Source organism: Schistocerca nitens, chromosome 1 (assembly GCF_023898315.1).
Source record: "Schistocerca nitens isolate TAMUIC-IGC-003100 chromosome 1, iqSchNite1.1, whole genome shotgun sequence".
NCBI classification, from domain to species: Eukaryota; Metazoa; Arthropoda; class Insecta; order Orthoptera; family Acrididae; genus Schistocerca; species Schistocerca nitens.
In genome coordinates this window covers 802,133,560-802,154,465 of record NC_064614.1, presented here as the reverse complement: position 1 = coordinate 802,154,465, position 20,906 = coordinate 802,133,560, and the positions used below count along the sequence as shown (strand labels likewise).

Genomic DNA, 20,906 nt, shown 5'->3' with positions numbered 1-20,906 from the left:
GACATTGCTACGGCTGGAAAAAGATCCTGTAAGAATGGGACCAACGACGACTGAAGAAAATCGTTCAACGTGAGAGAAGTGCAACCCTTCCGAAAACTGCTGCAGATTTCAATGCTGGGTCATCAACAAGTGTCAACGTGCGAACCATTCAACGAAACATAATCGATATGCGTTTTTGGAGGCAAAGGCCCACTCACGTATCCTTGATGACTGCACGACACGAAGCTTTACGCCTCGCCTGGGCCCGTCAACCCCGACACTGGACTGTTGATGACTGGAAACACGTTGTCTGGTCGGACAACTCTCGTTTCAAACTCTATCGAGCGGATGGAGGTGTACGAGCATGGAGACAACCTCATGAATCCGTGGATCATGCATGTCAGCAACGGACTGTTCAAGGTGGTGGAGGCTGTGTAATGGCGTGGGGCGTGTGTAGTTGGAATGATACGGGACCCCTGATACGTCTAGGTACGACTCTGACAGGTAACATGTACGTAAGCATCCTGTATGATCACCTGCATCCATTCATGTCCATTGTGCATTCCGACGGACTTGGGCAATTCCAGCAGAAAAATGTGACACCCCACACGTCCACAATTGCTACAGAGCGGGTCCAGGATCACTCTTCAGAGTTTTTAAACTTCCACTGGCCACCAAACTCCACATACATGAATATTATTGAGCGTATCGGGGATTCCTTGCAACGTGCTGTTCAGAAGAGATCTCCACCCCCTCGTACTCTTACGGATTTATGGACAACCCTGCAGGATTTATGGTGTCAATTCCCTGCGTATTCTGCGTGTCTCACGATGTGAGACAGGTGTACCAGTTTATTTGGCTCTCAGTGTATATTGACATACTCCATAATACTAACAAGGTCGTGACTTGTCCAAAGGTCGCACAGGACAATAATACGATCAGAATCACCCTCCTAGATTAACGGAGAGGAAACTAGAAGTGGCTGTCCTCTTCCCCACGAAGTATTGTTAGTATGCAGTCAGGTTTCACTGTGACGAGTGGAAAAGTTTGTTTTCCACTGAATTGTGCAGCGCCAGCCTGTCGCGGCAGTAACAATTTTGCGGCAGAGGAAATGGACCACCAGTGACGTCCCACCGCACAGCCATCGCGTGTGTAGGTGTGGCTGCAGTCAGGTCGGCACCAAGGTGACAGTGTGAAGAATAGGTCGGGAAGAATAACTTCTGCCAGAGAACCATGGCCTCGTTCCCTACTCTTCCGATTAGCGCATGACCAAGCAAGCACTTCGCTACATCTGTATTGCAATAGCAGCTCCTCGAATTGTAATTGACTTGTTCCGGGCAGGCAAAATTGGAACGTGTGCGTTGCCGTCCTGGTGCTGACTCGCCACACACGTCGCCAAACTAGCTGTTTCTAAAGGCTAAACCCCTTTAGCCTAGCAGGCGTAACAGATCTTTTGTGAACATTCGATAAATGGGGGCAGTCGAATGTTTTTGACTGGGTTCAAGAAAAAGAACGCCTTTCCAGGCAGTCGGAATGCGTCCATATGAAAATCTGACAAGAAGGTGTGAGACTGTTTATTTAACGAACGATTACAATTGCTGAACCATTGCTTCAGTATACGGAATCTGGGATGCTGCAAGAGATTATTCATCCACCTCATGCAGTTGTTCATCTCATTTACGGTGACTATTCCCATCGCCTGTTGACCACTTCAGAAAAATTATCAAAGGAAGGTCGGCCGAAGTACTCTAAACAGAAGCCAACAGGCAATTCGTCGACAAGTTGCCACGGAAGCTTTAACAATTGTGTACTACCCGCATCCTTTCTCTGACAAGGTGGCGTAAAATGTATAATACGAAACCAGTCCGTCAGTTAATCGACGGACCCTAAATCATCGACTTCTTTCAATATAACTACCGTATGCTTGTAAGTGGACTGATAACATAATAAAGAGGTTGTTCTACCTGTCGTCCTCGCCTTTGGATGAAATACTGCACTCGTCTACACAGCGAGATATGAATTCTTTCACTCTCGGATCAATTTGTGAATATTTACACATCCTCTACAATGGGGCTGCTGTTTTACAATTCACTTATAAGATGACCCCAGACAGAAAAACCCGTGGGATTGAGGCGATCTCGGACGTCAAGATACAGGCTCTGCTCGACCTATCCAGCTTGGATAGCTTGTTAGATGTCGCCTTACATCAGTAGCAAAGTATGCTGATGCCCTACTATGAATGTACAGTTTTTCCAGTCATGAGCCATCGCTGACATCGAGACCAATTAGACTAAGCTTTATCAAGGTGTACATTCCAAGAATTTTTGTACTAAGTACGACAATATTTCATGCTGAAGGCAGTAGCAACTCATAATCACACATTTGCGATTATCTCAGACTGCTGGTTTATGGGCCCATGTTTGGTGTAGGTATCGTATACTTTCATCAGTGGTCAATTTTCGCTATACTTTGTGATACATCCTGTATTACGGAACATAAGTTACATTTTTTTCGTCAGTCTTCTGACTGTATTGATGCGAACCAGCCTATAATTCCTCTTCTCTGCCAAATTCTTCATCCCATAGCGCTAGAGCCTAATTATTTGATGGATACGTCCCAAACTCTGTATTCTTTTTGCCCTTCTCGTCACTGTTTTCCACATGTTTCTTACCTCGACGGGTCTGCGGAAGACGACCCCATTTCTTATGTTGTCAGTCCACTTAATTGTCACCATCATTCTTTCCTCAATGTGTGTGCGGAGAATTCCTCATTTCTTGTATAATCAGTCCATTTAATTTTCACCCTCATTCTACAGGATCCACTCAAATACACTTCGATTCTCCTTTTTTTTCGTTTTCCCTAGAGTCCATAATTAACTTCTGCCCAAGCCTACACTTGGAACTGTATGAATGAAACACAATGTATTTCATTTCGTCTTAACATTAGCGAAGAAGTTCCATGTAACCGGTGAAACATAGATAAATATAATGACCGAAAAACGTATGAAAGCTTCTGAGCGCGTTTTATCACATGCTGCTACAGCGAAAGAGCAACGCCTGAAATTCCCAGAGAAGGAGCGATGTCGATACTCTGGCTGAAATATGATGCGGCGATTTCTACTTGCTGGTAGCGTTGCGAAATATTACCGGCGTCTCTCGCATGCGGAGAATATCCACTGTGGTGTGCCTCTTCCTCCGAGAGATGGAAGACGAGAATGAAAAGCGGAGAGACGAAAAAACGAGACCTTTTACTCTGAGCTTGATTAATGATCCGAAACCAAGATCGGAGCAGTGTCCCTTGGGTGTCTAGCGACCTCTTGCAATCTTGCTGTGAATCCCGAATTCGGTTGATAATTAATGTTATAGTTTACATTGAAAGGATATACTGTTAAAACATTATTGGTAGTGTCATAACTGTTTCATACGGAGAACTATGGTACGAACGCATTTACTCCAACACGAAACCCATACGCGTATATAAACTTACAATAACTATAAAACAAATAAAGTTGTCACTATAACATGTAAGAGACAGATACTATCTCACTTATTCCAATTTCTACTCTTATATCGTTTTCCCCGAAAATGAGCTTATTACATTTTTTTAAAGTTGCAGTAGCTTGCAGGAGCTATCAGCAGAGCATGAATTTGTGTAACAATTAAAATATAACAAAATGAAGAGGTACTTAAAGTACTTTACGAAGAATCCACGAAGATTTTATGATACCCATCGACGGACAGGTCATCAATCGGAGCGCAGACTGAGATGAGGGAGAAAAACAACCATGTCCTTGCCGAGGGAAGCATCCCGAAATTTGCTTTAAACGATTTTGAGAAACCACATATAAGCAGAATCTGGATGACTGGAAGGAAATTCGAACTGCTGCCCTCCAGCATACGAGTTCAGTGTGCAGTGCGTTACCACTTCGCCACCAAATCGGTTGCATCAAAACTGATAGCAGTCGTATAGGTTCTTGGTGCTACCATAACGATGGAGAAAATGGGGACTTAAGGGCTTAATTTTTTACTGCCTAAAATAAAAACTCTTTGCTCACTTTTTTTAGTTTTTATAGCCAATCAGCACTATTTATTGCTTCCCTCAAATAGCTGTCCATTTCAAAGCAAACAAAACAACACCCTCTGCTATATACACTCCTGGAAATTGAAATAAGAACACCGTGAATTCATTGTCCCAGGAAGGGGAAACTTTATTGACACATTCCTGGGGTCAGATATATCACATGATCACACTGACAGAACCACAGGCACATAGACACAGGCAACAGAGCATGCACAATGTCGGCACTAGTACAGTGTATATCCACCTTTCGCAGCAATGCAGGCTGCTATTCTCCCATGGAGACGATCGTAGAGATGCTGGATGTAGTCCTGTGGAACGGCTTGCCATGCCATTTCCACCTGGCGCCTCAGTTGGACCAGCGTTCGTGCTGGACGTGCAGACCGCGTGAGACGACGCTTCATCCAGTCCCAAACATGCTCAATTGGGGACAGATCCGGAGATCTTGCCGGCCAGGGTAGTTGACTTACACCTTCTAGAGCACGTTGGGTGGCACGGGATACATGCGGACGTGCATTGTCCTGTTGGAACAGCAAGTTCTCTTGCCGGTCTAGGAATGGTAGAACGATGGGTTCGATGACGGTTTGGATGTACCGTGCACTATTCAGTGTCCCCTCGACGATCACCAGTGGTGTACGGCCAGTGTAGGAGATCGCTCCCCACACCATGATGCCGGGTGTTGGCCCTGTGTGCCTCGGTCGTATGCAGTCCTGATTGTGGCGCTCACCTGCACGGCGCCAAACACGCATACGACCATCATTGGCACCAAGGCAGAAGCGACTCTCATCGCTGAAGACGACACGGCTCCATTCGTCCCTCCATTCACGCCTGTGGCGACACCACTGGAGGCGGGCTGCACGATGTTGGGGCGTGAGCGGAAGACGGCCTAACGGTGTGCTGGACCGTAGCCCAGCTTCATGGAGACGGTTTCGAATGGTCCTCGCCGATACCCCAGGAGCAACAGTGTCCCTAATTTGCTGGGAAGTGGCGGTGCGGTCCCCTACGGCACTGCGTAGGATCCTACGGTCTTGGCGTGCATCCGTGCGTCGCTGCGGTCCGGTCCCAGGTCGACGGGCACGTGCACCTTCCGCCGACCACTGGCGACAACATCGATGTACTGTGGAGACCTCACGCCCCACGTGTTGAGCAATTCGGCGGTACGTCCACCCGGCCTCCCGCATGCCCACTATACGCCCTCGCTCAAAGTCCGTCAACTGCACATACGGTTCACGTCCACGCTGTCTCGGCATGCTACCTGTGTTAAAGACTGCGATGGAGCTCCGTATGCCACGGCAAACTGGCTGACACTGACGGCGGCGGTGCACAAATGCTGCGCAGCTAGCGCCATTCGACGGCCAACACCGCGGGTCCTGGTGTGTCCGCTGTGCCGTGCGTGTGATCATTGCTTGTACAGCCCTCTCGCAGTGTCCGGAGCAAGTATGGTGGGTCTGACACACCGGTGTCAATGTGTTCTTTTTTCCATTTCCAGGAGTGTATAATGTGGTAGTCGATTCCATGAATTCCACGCACAAGCTGTAGCGGTAAGCCTATACGAAAAACTGATGGCACAAACTAACACATTCCCGATGCTGCCCGCACACCCGCACAAGAACAATAAAGTTCGAACCAGGTGCGCAAGCCCGCAAAAGGTTCATTAGTTTTTTATGTTATTATTATAATTTATTTTTTTTTACTAGTTTCATGCTGCCCACCTCGAATTCCTCTCCTGTGCCAAACTCCTCAACTCAGAGTAGCCCTTGCAACCTACGTCCTAAGTTCTTTCCTGGATGTATTCCAATCTCTGTCTTCCTCTACAGTTTTTGCCCTTCACAGATCCCTCTAGTACCATGGAAATCATTCCCTTATGTCTTAGCAGATGTCCTATCATCCTGTGCCTTCTCCTTATCAGTGTTTTCCACCTATTCCTATCCTCTTCGAGTCTGCGTAAAACCTCCTCATTCCTTACCTTATCAGCCCACCTAATTTTCAACATTCGTCTGTAGCACCTCATCTCAAGTGCTTCGATTCTCTTCTGTTCGGTTTTCCCACAGTCCATGTTACACTACCATACAATGCTGTACTCCAGTACTCTAGATGTACATTCTCAGAAATTTCTATCTCAAATTAAGGCCGATATTTGATACTAGTAGACTTCTTTCGGCCAGGAATGCCTTTTTTGCCATAGCTATTCTGCTTTTGATGTCCTCCTTGATCCATCCGTCATTGGTAATTTTACTTCCTAGGTAGCAGAATTCCTTAACTTCATCTACTTCGTGACCATCAATCCTGATGTCAAATTTCTCTCTGTTCTCATTTCTGCTACTTCTCATTACCTTCGCCTTTCTTCTATTTGCTCTCAGTCCATACTATTTAGACTGTTCATTCCGTTCAACACATCATGTACTTCTTTTCCACTTTCACTCAGGGTAGCAATGTCATCAGTGAATCGTATCATTGATATCCTTTCACCTTGAATTTTAATTCCACTCCTGAACCTATCTTTTATTTCCATCATTGCTTCCTCGATGTACAGATTGAACAGTCGGAGCGAAAGGATACCTGCTTGTCTTACACCCTTTTTAATACGAGCACTTCGTTCTTGGTCGTCCACTCTTATTATTTCCTCTTGGCTTTAGTACGTATTGTATATGACCCGTCTCACCCTATAGCTTTCCCCTATTTTTTTCAGAATTTCGAACATCTTGCACCATTTTACATTGTCGAACGCTTTTTCCAGGTCGACGAATCCTATGAAAGTGTCTTGATTTTTCTTTAGCCTTGGTTCCATTATTAACCGCAACGTCAGAATTGCCTCTCTCCTGCCTTTACTTTTCCTAAAGCCAAACTGATCGTCATCTAGCGCATCCTCAATTTTCATTTCCATTCTTCTGTATATTATTCTTGTAAACAGCTTGGATGCATGAGCTGTTAAGATGATTGTGCGATAATTCTCCCACTTCTCAGCTCTTGCCGTCTTCGGAATTCTGTGCTTTTCCGAAAGTCAGAAGGTATGTCGCCAGAAAAAATGGCTCTGAGAACTGTGGGACTTAACATCTATGGTCATCAGTCCCCTAGAACTTAGAACTACTTAAACCTAACTAACCTAAGGACATCACACAACACCCAGCCATCACGTGGCAGAGAAAATCCCTGACCCCGCCGGGAATCGAACCCGGGCGTGGGAAGCGAGAACGTATGTCGCCAGACTCATACATTATACACACCAACGAGAGTAGTCGTTTTGTTGCCACTTCCCCCAATGATTTTAGAAATTCTAATGGAATGTTATCTATCCCATAAATACGGAAAAACCGCAAGAAACGCACGTATGAACATAAACGTAGATGCTAGCCAAGCCTGCAGGTCGCGCTGTTGTACTTGACCACAGACGGCGCCTGTGCGGTGTCCTCGATGCGTTGCAAGTGTCAGTCGCGGTCAGAACAGTGTTCTGTGTAGTTGTGAGTGCATTATGTCGCAGCTAAGTGAATTCGAACGTGGGCAAATTGTTGTTCTGGTACGGAGGGTTCTTTTGTAATCAAAGGAGCAGAAGTTTTTGGTGTTTCAAGAGGCTCCGTATAAAAGATTTTTACCGCATACAGGGAAAGCGTAAGTTTTACATCACCTTGATTTCGAGTCTTCCGGAACCTGTACAGAAAATTGGAATGGAGATCAACACAATCAGCATTTCCGCCCTTTTTATTGCTCATGAAAACCACACATTTCATGTTGTACCACCATACAGCGACCTACAATGGTGGTGGTCCAGATTTGTGTACACGCCGGTACCTCTAACACTCAGTAACACGTCCTCTTGCATTGATGCATGCCTTTATTCGTCGTGGCATACTATCCGCACATTCATCAAGGCACTGTTGGTCCAGATTGTCCCACTCCTCAACGGCGATTCGGCGTAGATCCCTCAGAATGGTTGGTGAGTCACGTCGTCCTTAAACAGCCCTTTTCAATTTATCCCAGGCATCTTCGACAGGGTTCACGTCTGGAAAACATGTTGGCCACTCCAGTCGAGCGATGTCGTTATCCTGAAGGAAGTCATTCACGAGATGTGCACGATGGTGGCGCGAATTGTCGTCCATGAAGACGAAGGCCTTGTCAGTATGCTGCAGATATGGTTGCACTATCGGTCGGAGGATGGCATTCAAGTATCGCACAGCAGTTATGGCGCCTTGCATGACCACCAGCGACGTACGTCAGTCTCACATAATGCCATCCCAAAACATCAGGGAACCTCCACCTTGCTGCACTCGCTGGACAGTGTGTCTATGCGTTCAACCTGACCGGGTTGCCTCCAAACACGTCTACGACGATTGTCTGGTTGAAGGCATATGCGACACTCATTGGTGAAGGGAACGCGATGTCAATCCTGAGCGGTCCATTCGGCATGTTGTTGAGGCCCATCTGTACCGCGCTGCATGGTGTCATGGTTGGAAAGATGGACGTCGGCATGGACGTCGGGAGTGAAATTGCACGTCATACAACCTATTACGCACAGTTTGAGTCGTACACGACGTCCTGTAGCTGCACGAAAAGCGTTATTCAACATGGTGGCGTTGCTGTCAGGGTTCCTCCGAGCCATAATCACTAGGTAGCGGCCATCCACTGCAGTAGTAGCCCTTGGCCGGCCAGAGCGAGACATGTCATTGACAGTTCCTGTTTCTCTGTATCCCCTCCATGTCCGAACAACATCGCTTTGTTTCACTCCGAGACGCCTGGACACTTCTCTTGTTGAGAGCCCTTCCTGGCACTAAGTAACAACGCGGACGCGATCGAACAGGGTATTGACTGTCTCGGCATAATTGAACTACAGACAAGGAGAACCGTGTACCTCCTTCCTGGTGGAATGACTGGAACTGATCGGCTGTCGGACCCCCTCCCTCTAATAGGCGCTGCTCATGCATGGCTGTTTACATCTTTGCGCGGGTTTAGTGACATCTTTTAACAGTCAAAGGGACTGTGTCTGTGATACAGTATCCACAGTCAACGTCTTTCTTCAGGACTTCTGGGAACCGGGGTGATGCAAAACTTTTTTTCTCTTGAACACGGCTGTTTATTATTATGAAGTATGAATGAGCGACGTTTCTGCTTCGGCTTTGACAAGTAAGCAGCAAGAGGGACGGTGTAAATGGAAAGCTGCCTGATGAAACTGTAGTTGTTTCTACAAAAACCTGGAAACTTACACACATTTGAAATAGTTTTCCTAAGCCGTACCTAACGCTCCAGAAGCTAGCATGCAAAAATAATAGCTGACCCTGTGTCTATGTCGTGTAGAAAACGAAGATCTATCTTACTAGCATAGGCCTGCTCTTGCTGCGTATAACGACGGAGCATAGCTCAGAGCAGTATTTGGCGGTGTTTACACTGTAGTAGCTGACTCTGGCCGTAATGCGTTCCAATTTTAGTTCATTTGTCGTATTCCTGTGCGAAAACTTTCAGCCTCAACAGTAACTTGCATTGTATCTCTGTACTCGTCTTTTCAAGCGCTTTCGGATGCCGCTAAGAAAAGTGTGTCATTCTATTTTAAAAAATCACCTTTGTTTCAATATCTGGATCGGCACAAGAGTTAAGACTCTATATTACATACCAAAATATGTGCCACTTGGCCTATTTTGATTGGTCGAAAACCTTTTTTCGATATCTCGATCAATTCACGAAATAAAAGGGGTGTTGTGTCTTACGTGACTTACTTTGTATACTAGTGCGTAGTGATATTAAAGCTTCACACTGTTTGTCCCACATGATGAGGGACGTGAAACTTACTGCCCCGCTGTTAGGGACCTCTGCAGCCGCTGTTGCTCGTGATCTCACTTCACCTGGATGTGCAGGCTGTATCCTCCACTCTCTGTTGTTGGAGGGAAGCAGGGCTGCGACTTGGGGTCATAACGGTTTAATTGAACTTTGCAATACATCGCCTTTCTAAATTATTTCTCAAGAACTTCAACTACCTGTTCTAATGTCTGACACTCTTTGATAGACGCATCTTATCATACATAACAGGACCTGGATCAATGACGGTCTCAATAAAAGGAAAGATGTCAATGTGTACACAAAAGCTTCAAGTATACACTGATCCACATATTTCGTAGAGGCGACGATGCAAAGCACTGCGTCGGTGTAGGCGATTATTACGTAGACACATCCTCAGCATTTCCAATGGTAACACGTGGCTCTCCTTCCAACTACCAATTGCCATGGAGCATAATATTAGAGTACCACATCTTTAAATCACATCCAATATCTGTCCGAGGTTCTAATTCCTTGGAACTGGAGTACTTCACCCTTGCATCCACACATGGTTGTATAACTCCCGATGACTAACGAACGACTAGTTCTTTGTTCTGATTTGGAACGTTAGCTTCCCAACCTCCGCTTCTCTTTGGCACGCTTCTGCCTCCCTAACACAGAAGAACTCAAGCTTTTCCTGTTATATCTTGTATATGGACCATGAAATTACATAATATTTCACAGTTTACAAAACACGTAGAGAAAATATCTGGACAACAAGTTAGCACAGATATTAACAAAGTATACACAAAGTACAGGTGAAAAATTATTTACAAACAATTGAAATTACTAGTGAATTGATGTGTTGGTGTTACAATGACTACAGATATCTGAAAACGGAAACAACTGTCAGTGATACAAAGTATTTGCATTACAAAGTTTGCTCTTTAACGCAAAGTAAGATAAATTTTCACCAGGCGCTAAGAAGAGCGGAGGCATTGCTGTTAATAAGCAATGCCCTAAACCTTAAATATCTTTTCTTCGAAACACACATTTTACGCTGTGGAACTAAACTATTATCATAAATATTGTCCCAATAAAAATGCACAACTTAACTTTTGAAAAAAACTCTTCGGTTCATTGATATGTTAAAAAATATTTTAATTTTAATTTCACCAGTTTACTAATCACTATATGCGCTAATCAATATCTGACAAACGTTCACCAAAACTTTGCTGACGAACTCTTTCTCTTTTTACAAAAATTTTTATATTGTTTTCACACGTTTCTATATCGATTTCCTAATGCACTCAGTTTGGATTGTTCTAAAAAACATGTGATTTCCAGGCACCCCACTGAAAATACTCAGTCGTCGTCATGTCGCAACATATTAGTGGCCAATTTTGTCTCCATGGGCTATTGAAGCGTTCCGCAAGGAATCTCCTCGCTATAAATCCGACAGTACCCTTGTTGACGTAGCTGTCCAGTTAGAAATGCAATTCCACCCAAAACTGCCATTCACAGCTTATTTCCCATTACCCAATCGGCGAATTCAGGCCGTTACAAATTGTCGTTTGTCAGCAGTTGTTTCGTCAGTTGGACATGGCAGTGGTGTAGATGAAACTTTTTGTTTGAATTCGCTGCATGCTACTCTTCGACAAGTTAAGTTCTTATGATAGACGACTAAGCGAGGCCCGGGTATTTCTGCCTTTGCCTGAGTAATCAGGCCCTCCACGAATTCACCCCTTGTGTCAACCGTTCATCTCAGAGTAACGCTTGTAACCCACGTCCTCAAATATTTGCTGGACCTATTCCAATCTCTGTCGGTCCACACAGTTTTTATCCTCTACAGATCCCTTTAGTAGCAAAGAAGTTATTCCCTGATGTCTTAACAGATGTCCTATCATCTTGTCCCTTCTTCTCGTCAGTGTTTTCCATATATTCCGTTCCTCACCGACTCTGCGGAGAGTTTCATTCCTTCCCTTATCAGTCCGCTTAATTTTCAACATTCTTCTGTAGCACCACATCTCAAATGCTTCGATTCTTTTCTGTTCCGGTTTTCCCACAGTCCATGTTTCACCACCTGTGCACCAAATGGACATTCTCAGTAGTTTCTTCCTCAAATTAAGAACTATATTAGCTTACGTTTGATACTAGAAGACTTCTTTCGGCCAGTAATGTCGTTTTCGCTAGTGCTATTCTAATTTTTGTGTCCCCCACGCTGCGTCCATCATGGGCTATTCTGCTGCCTAGGTAAAATGGTTCAGATGGCTCTGAGCACTATGGGATTTAACTTCTGATGTCATCAGTCCCCTAGAGCTTAGAACTACTTAAACCTAACTAACCTAAGGACATCACACACGTCCATGGCCGAGGCAGGATTCGAACCTGCGACCGTAGCTGTCGCGCGGTTCCAGACTGTAGAGCCTAGAACCGCTCGGCCACCCCGGCCGGCGCTGCCTAGGTGGGATAGTTCGTTAACTTTGACCACTCCGTGACTCCGTATTCTGGTGATAAGTTTTTCGTTGTTCTAGTACATGCTACTTCTCATTACTTTCGCCTTTTTTCTGTTTTTCCTGAACACATACTCTGTACTCATTAGACTGTTTATTCGATTCAATACATCCTGTAATTCTTTTTGACTTTCACTTATAATAGCAATGTCATCAGCGAATCTTATCGATGATATCCTTTGACTTCGAATTTTAATCCCGCTCTTATACCTGTCTTTTATTTCCGTCGTTGCTTCTTCAAAAATGGCTCTGAGCACTATGCGACTTAACTTCTGAGGTCATCAGTCGCCTAGAACTTAGAACTAATTAAATCTAACTAACCTAAGGACATCACACACATCCATGCCCGAGGTAGGATTCGAAGCTGCGACCGTAGCGGTCGCTCGGTTCCAGACTGTAGCGCCTAGAACCGCAAGGCCACTTCGGCCAGCCATTGCTTCTTCGGGGTATAGATTGGACAGTAGGGACGAGGGACTATATCCCTGTCTTACAGCCTCTTTAATTCGAGCAATTCGTTCTTTGTCGCCCATTATTATTATTGTCTGTTGGCTCTTGTACATAATGTATATTTCACGTCTCTCCCTATAGCATAACCCAATTTTTGTGATAATTTCAAATATCTTCCACCACTTTACATTTTCTTACGGCTTTTTCCAAGTCTACAAATTCTCTCATTTATTGAGGTACGACATGGCTTTGATTTCCTAACATCAGTAACTTAAGCACTTTCCTCAAAGTCTTAAAGTATTCGTCGGATTGTCAATGAATCGGGTACGTAGCTCAGATCGAAAACTGTTACGTAATTTCCACTATTTCTAACAAATTTTAAAGATGAGAATGCATTATTCAGCGGTAAATAGATTCACTTTTACAAACTAACATTTTCTAGATGACATCTGAGTGATGTCAAGCGTTGCCATCGGAACGAAAATTGCGCGTAATCTAAATTGTGCATTGTTATTGGAACATCCTGTAAACTGAGTAAATGTCGAACTGCATAAGACATGTTACCTGCCCTCTATATTACAGTTTTTCTGCACTTGGTGAACATTCTTCGATTTTCCGTGCAGTAGGAAAACTAACACTCGACCGCCGACACCGTCGCTCGCGCTGGAGCCGCGGGAAAAAAGTTTGCAGGTTCTTCAAAGACCTGTGACCGGCAATGCTTTCTTTCCTTCCGTTATGGTGGCCCCTTTTAGCATATCCTTGAGAAAGAGGTCCGCCCATAGCTGGAGGCTTGATGCATTAAGTGCTCACTTCCAACAGCTTCTTTTGAAGTCGGAAACGAGTTCCTCTTCCCCCTTTGAAGGAAGCCTGCGGTCGGCGTTCTTTTGCCATCCTCTGTGCCCTCACTACGTCAACGTGCGGGTACCACTTCCATTTTAAGCGTTTGCGGATACGTACCAGTTTTCTTCTAAAGCGTACCTAAACATACCCATCTCTTCTTGAATTACTTCACATTTTCAGATGACGAACCGAGGGGATTTTATTTTAAAATAAATAAAAAGATAGCAAACTAAGTGTGGCCGAGCGGTTCTAGGCGCTTCAGTCTGGAACCGTGCTACCGCTACGGTCGCAGGTTCGAATCCTGCTTCGGGCATGGATGTGTGTGATGTCCTTCGGTTAGTTAGGTTTAAGTAGTTCTAAGTTCTAGGGGACTGATGACCTCAGATGTTAAGTCCCATAGTGCTCAGAGCCATTTGAACCATTTTTGATAGCAAACTACGGAAATTACTTTCTTACATATGATGCACTACCGTAAACAGACGTTACTCACTTACCTATTTCACTACACAATTTCCCGAATCACACTGATGAACGGCAGATTTTTGTGATTAAAGTGGTTTCTTCGGTGGTATGGACGTTCTAAAAACTACACCTGCCCTCTTCTTTAGCTTCTCGACGTCACTGGTTGTACAATGAGGGCTAATCAGCCACAGGAGACGGGTACACACACACACATACACACAGAGAGAGAGAGAGAGGAAGAGTTGTTTCAGTTTTGGAAGTTTTGACTCTTGAATTCCTTCGTTGTAAAATAGGTGACACCCGTTTACTATTTGTTTTCATTTCTGTGAGAAGTCTCTGCGGTATCTCGCCTACGTCACTATTCATCACGTGTACTTGCGACCGTGATATATTCTTACCGCATGACTCAAATTCTGTGATGAACAGTGAGAGCAAGGGACATGCCGCATACACGTCTCACAGGAATGAAAACAAATAATAAATGGGTGTGACCTGTGTTACAACGAAGGAATTCAAAAGTCAAAACTTCCAAACCGGAAAGCCACAAGCATAATATGTGGTATCGGTGTAGAACATACAGGAGGTACGTACGTCTAGAAGGTCCCTTCGTTACACGTCGCTGTTGCAAACTGACATTCCGCCACGGCACATACACAAATTTGAATACAGTGAACAGACACCTCAATGACCGGACGGAAAGTTCGTAATTCTGGGGGGAAAAAAAGAAAAAAATTTGAGTTAGTGCGATTTGAACCCGGATCTCCCCCTTCGCAAGCCAACACCATGACCACACGAGCTCTACACCACCGTTCACTGTTTCTGTCTTTCTTCTTTTTTCCAGAGTCCAGTACACTTTCTTCCTGTTTTCATGCTTGATCTATGTCCAGTTTTTGATGAGCTATCGACTAAATCTGAGGATGATCGATGGGGAGTTTCCCTTGTAGGGTACGACGCACAGTACTCACATCAACACAATGACAATAAACCGCTTTCTTTCTCTGATGAATCTCCTCTGCGGTAACACTTTCCGCTGTCAAGAATTCAATGACTGCACGTTTCTTAAATCGCATTGACTGACCGTCTGCGCAGGGTTCCATACCTTACACTGTAACAACACAACCGTTCAATGCTAAGGCTTCCCGCCAACTGGGGCTGTAGAGAAGAGGCTACGGAACAAGCCAGTACCTGCCGCATACCAATGCTGCCAACTGTTGAAGAGTTACGAAGGTGGAGGCATTACTTTTCAGTCAACCCTCGTACACCTTCAGCGAGAAAAAAAACGATTCACCATGAAGGAATTGTCCGAAAGAGATGGAAATTGGTAGATGTGATGTGCATGGACAGGCAAACAAATGATTACAATTTCAGAAAAATGTAATCATTTATTCAAGAGAAACAGCGTCACAAACTGAACAAGTTAATAAAACGTTGGTCCACCTTTCGTCATTATGCAACCAGTTATTAGGCTTGGCATTGATTGATAGAATTTTTGAATGTCATCCTTGGGTGTTGCATCATCAAAATCCCGAGGATGTTGGAGGACCCTGCTCATAATGCTCGAAACGTTCTCAACAGAGCAGAGATCCGGCGAACTTGCTGGCCAAGTTAGGATTTGGCAGGCGTGAAGACAAGCAGTAGAAACTCTCGCCGTGTGCGGGTAGCCGTTATCTTGCTGGCTTGCCATGAAGGGCAACAAAAGGGGGGCGTGGAATATCATTGACGTAACGCTGAACTGTAAGGGTGCCGCGGGTCCTGTTATGAAAGTAAATGGCACGCCACATCATCTCTCCGTTTGGCGAGCGACAGTCAGGTTGATTATCCCATCGCTGTTCTGGGTGTCTCCGGACATGTCTTTGGCCTGGTATCTTATTGACCGTAGGAGGATTGTCTTAGTGATGAGTGCAGTTTTTAATTGAGCCTCGACGACCAGCGAAGACGTATATGAAGCCACCGCAGACAGTGGTTGAATACCAGCTGAGTGTCCTCCCTCCCCTGCTACCCTCATACAGCCTGACAACTAGGCTTGATGGTCTGAAGTGCCATTTCTTTTTATAGCAGGCCCATTTAGTCGACACCCGCAAGACTCTTACAGCGTCGCGATACGCCTAAGATATATTACGCCCAATTTTGTTGACTCTCATGGTAATCCATTCTCGGCTTATATTTCAGCAAAATAATGCCCACCTGCAGACGACGAGAGTTTCTACTGCTTGTATTCGTGCTTCCCAACCATACCTTGGTTAGCAAGATCACCGATCTTCTCCAATTGAGAATGTTGGAAGCCTTGTGGGCAGGATGCTCCAACCAGCTCGAGATTTTGACGATCCAGTGTGCCAGTTGGACAAAATTAGGTATGGTATCCTCCAGGAGGACATCCAACAACTCTCCCAATCAATGCCAAGCCGCACAAATTCTTGCATAAGGGCCAGATGTGGACCAAAGCGTTATTGACGTGCTCAGTTTCTGAAGTACTTTCTCTTGACTAAATCATCCACTTTTTCTCAAATTGTATTCATTTATTTGTCCCTCCATGCACATCACATCTACCGATTCCCGCCCCATTCTCATAATTCCTTCGTAGTGCGTCGGTTCTTTTTTTCCTTCCTTTTTTTTTTGTCTTTGAGTCTACATTTACCGCGCCTTGAGACAAGACGTTCAATGCCTTCGTGCAAAAATGTTTGCGGTTGCCTACGAAATCATGACTGTACCCATCATGCTTCTCTTCGGTTGGTTGGTTGATTTGGCGGGAGGGGACCAAACAGGGAGATCATTGGTTCCCATCGGATTAGGGAAGGATGCGGAAGGAAGTCGGCCGTGTCCTTTCTAAGGAACCATCCCAGCATTTGTCTCAAGCGTTTTAGGGACATCACAGGAAATCTAAATCAGGATGGCCGGACGCGGGTTTGAAACGTTGTCCTCCCGAATGAGAGGTGCATCTCTTCGTCCGAAGCAAATCTATGGCAGCGAACGTCTTTCTTCAGAATTCCAAAAATTTGCATATCCCATGGGAAGATATCCGGACTGTATGGAGGATAGGTAACGGCTACCCAGCGAAACTTCCACAGCGTAGCCGCAACAATTGGCACGCCAGCTCCGGGAAACTTGATGACCTTTTTCTTTGACTTCAATGGCGCGCTACTCATTGACAACCTGGAACACGGCTCCACAATTAACACACAGTGGTATGTGGACAATTTATAAAAACCGAAGTGCGCCATCTAGTGCAAGCACCCATGAATTTTTAAGGACAATATAATTCTGTTTCAGGATAATGCCAATCCACATGTTGCAAGGTTCTTTCGATTACGCTTCAGAACTTCCATACAGTCCTGATCTGTCCCCAAGCGATTTACATATTTTTGGTGTCCTGAAGAAAGACATTCGCGGTCGTCGATTTGGTCGAAGAGCTGCACGCCTGGTGCAATCATGGTTCCGTAGGCAACTACAAACATTTTCCAAGAAGGCACTGACCGTCTTGTCCCACAGTTGGGAAAACGGTTACGGCAATTACTTGTGAAATAATAAAAAATTTACTTACTTTTTTCTACGTGTTTATTTATCATTCGGTTGCTTCTTATATGTTTACAAGTCCTTAGTGGAATATGCACATCGTGCCAGGAGACACTGTGCACGTCCACATCATTCTTTACACCGCTGTGCATAAGGATCGGAACACGTCTTCGGAAGGAGAAGGAGCAGTCCTGATCTCACACAAATACTCTAAGTCAGATTTTCCTTTGTTTTTCTTAATCATAGAATACGTCCTTCAATAATATCATAACTAGTTCTATCCGCCATATTTGTCCGTTTATAAAGGCTTCAAAGTAGACAGAAAACTATAACCTTGCACGTTTTCACATATTCACTCAAAATCTTGTGTTATTTTGATGTGGGTGACCTATTTCTTGCACTAAGTAGTCGCCACTGTTCTTGGACGCGCGACTGCTCCGTACTGACAAAAAATACATGATGCTTCGTGCGTATTATGAGCGTCGCGTGACAAAGCACTGTTCTCCGTCTGTCCGCAGGCTGGATCCACACAATGGCGGAGCGGCTGAAGGTGCCGGTGACCAACATTTCACACTCCGAGTCGTACATCACGGCGCTCTACTTCACGTGCTCCAGCCTCACCAGCGTCGGCTTCGGCAATGTATCCGCCAACACCAGCGTCGAGAAGATCTTCAGCATATGCACCATGCTCGTAGGAGGTATGCTGTCAGCAATCACTGCCTGCCATGTATTCAGTCCGTACACGTACTTATACTTCGTGTAATTTAATGATAACGGACAAGATGTGCTGGAAAAGGTTCTGTGAACGGAATTACAAAACAAGCAAAATAAAAGATATAACCAAAATACTTATATTCCTCTCCAAATTACTTATTATGCGCAGTACACTTTTAGAAAAGTGTGTAAAGTAGATGAGACCTGACTGTGATGGTTTCTTTTGAAAATAATCGATTCGGTATCCTCATTTTCTGGATGCCTGTCGAAATGAGATACAGAAGTATCACACAGATAAAATGCTCTGCAATGCTTAAGAACTAGCTACATAAAGTAACGAAATGTATTAACTGCTCGGTGGAAATGAATGAAAGTTGCGTATTGCCAGACGTCTCCTAGTGGTGCACAGAGAGTTGGACGTCATAGGCGTGAGGTCAGTGTGAATACTGTCCGCCCCCGTGAGTGATGCCGGCACGGCACGGAAGCTCAGCGTGTTCGGTCAGAGGGCTGCGTGCTTTCTCTAACAACAAAACTGAGTCAGGGAATCAACGATCAACTTGAACGCATGTCTTGTGACGTCCGCCCAGACCAAACGCAACGAAATATATCGAACAAAATGTAAAGAAAAAAAAATTGGTCAGCGCGAGAGACTGTCAATCCTAAGGGCCCGGGTTCGATTCCCGGCTGGGTCGGAGAATTTCTCCGCTCAGGGACTGGGTGTTGTGTTGCCCTAATCATCATCATTTCATCCCCATCGACGCGCAAGTCGCCGAAATGGCATCAAATCGAAAGACTTGCACCAGGCGAGTGGTCTACCCGACGGGAGGCCCTCGTCACACGCTTTTTTTTTTTTTTTTTTTTTTTTTGAATACTGCTCTAAGTGTGGCTGCGCCCGCGATACGAGGCAGCTGAAGGAATGGCGAAAGACAGAGTGAGTCAATCAACGAGCAGTTGCGGAGCAGCGTGGTGGTGTTCTTCATTACAAAACGGTCGGGAAACAACATCTGGATAACGTCACATGGGGAAGAATCATTGGGGAAATGGAAGAAGGGCGAAGTGTGACGATTGTAGCCCAGGTGTTGCTCATAGCACTGTTTCCATGTCAGACAGCGAATACAATTGCAACCACATTTAACAGGAGTGCAAACCACGCAATCTCAGGATCCTTAGTAACACGGTGAGTGCATTGGGGTGGTTCTTTGCCTGACGACCAGTTCGTTGTTTTCCATTGACACCTGCACATCAGCGGCACCGTTTGCGATGGTGCCAAGATCACAGGGACCACACCGACTCACTGGTCAGCGTTATTGTGACACTGTACCCCTTCCCCGACGGCGTCTTTTCATTTTTATGGATGACAATGGGAGTCCACGTCGAACAAAGGTGAAGCAGCATTTCAGACGATAGGATATTCGGCGAATGAACTGGCCTGCCCGTTTTCCCGACGTAATCCCCATAGAGCACATGTGGGATGAGTTAGGGAGACGTATTGCGTCATGTCCACATGCACCAACGACCTTCCGCTAGATGTTAACCCTCACCACAAGAACCTCTTATCAACATCGTGACCGAGCACGTTGCACAGCATGCATTTCTGTTGGCTGTGATCACACACCCTACTAACAACCAGATCCCGGCTGCTGTGATGTCCAGGGGAACACCATAAGTCGCGGTGACTCAGTTGCAGTTATTCTCTTTCACTAAATGTGTCACACCTGTACGTCTCACTGTCTATGTTCTTCAATCACCTTCTGTATCACACTGTAACAGTTCTTACAACATATGGACCAAGTTTCATCGTGCTACGTTGCTCGGCTCTGACAAATCAAACTTAAGTTACTTTCATGCTTAACTTTTGATCAACAGTGTAATATGTTCCGAGCTGGACGCTGTAACATTTTTAATTGGGTAGGACTCGCTAGCAGAAAAGCAAGCCTTCGGCATTCATCTCACTTCTGAATGACAACGAGAAAAGTTTTCAATTTTATTAAAATTCTTTTCTTCTTGCTGATAAAATTTCAGTAATTTTAAACAACCTAACACCATTCGTGCCTTGTCACTGCAATAGGTATGCTCAGACTTCCAGCTCGCAACACAGCAGTTCTACTTCCGCACAAATGCTCTGAAAAACACTGTAAAGTTCTTCCTGGCAGCGGGTACTTAGTAAGGTGCCGTATGTCAATGCTTCTTCTCGTTCCATTCGTGAATGGGGTGAGGGAAGAATGACTGCTTCAGTGCCTTAGTGAGCGCTATAATTAGTCTCATTTGATCTCCACGATACCTACGAGAGCGATACGTAAGGAGCTGAAGAATATTCTAGATGGTTCAAATGGCTCAGAGCACTATGGGACTCAACTTCTGAGGTCATCAGTCCCCTAGAACTTAGAACTACTTAAACCTAACTAACCTAATGACATCACACACATCCATGCCCGAGGCAGGATTCGAACCCGCGACCGTGGCGGTCGCGCGGTTCCAGACTGTAGTGCCTAGAACCGCTCGGCCACCACTAGTCTAGATTCCTCAATACTGTTTTCTGACATTTTCTAAGTAGGCTTTCGCTGAATAATTTTTCGCCTGTCTTCGAGACTCTTTCAGATTAAGTTCTCGACATTTCCACGATGC

At 45.1% G+C, this 20,906-nt stretch overlaps 1 protein-coding gene across 1 annotated transcript in view; it reads left to right on the top strand.

The window, feature by feature from the left end:
* LOC126262461 (potassium voltage-gated channel subfamily H member 8) overlaps positions 1-20,906 on the top strand; it is a 518,890-nt gene that overhangs the window by 335,586 nt on the left and 162,398 nt on the right. The window contains exon 8 of the mRNA XM_049959121.1: positions 18,086-18,265. Within this exon, the coding sequence (XP_049815078.1) occupies positions 18,086-18,265 (180 nt within the window). The remainder of the gene's footprint in view (positions 1-18,085; positions 18,266-20,906) is intronic.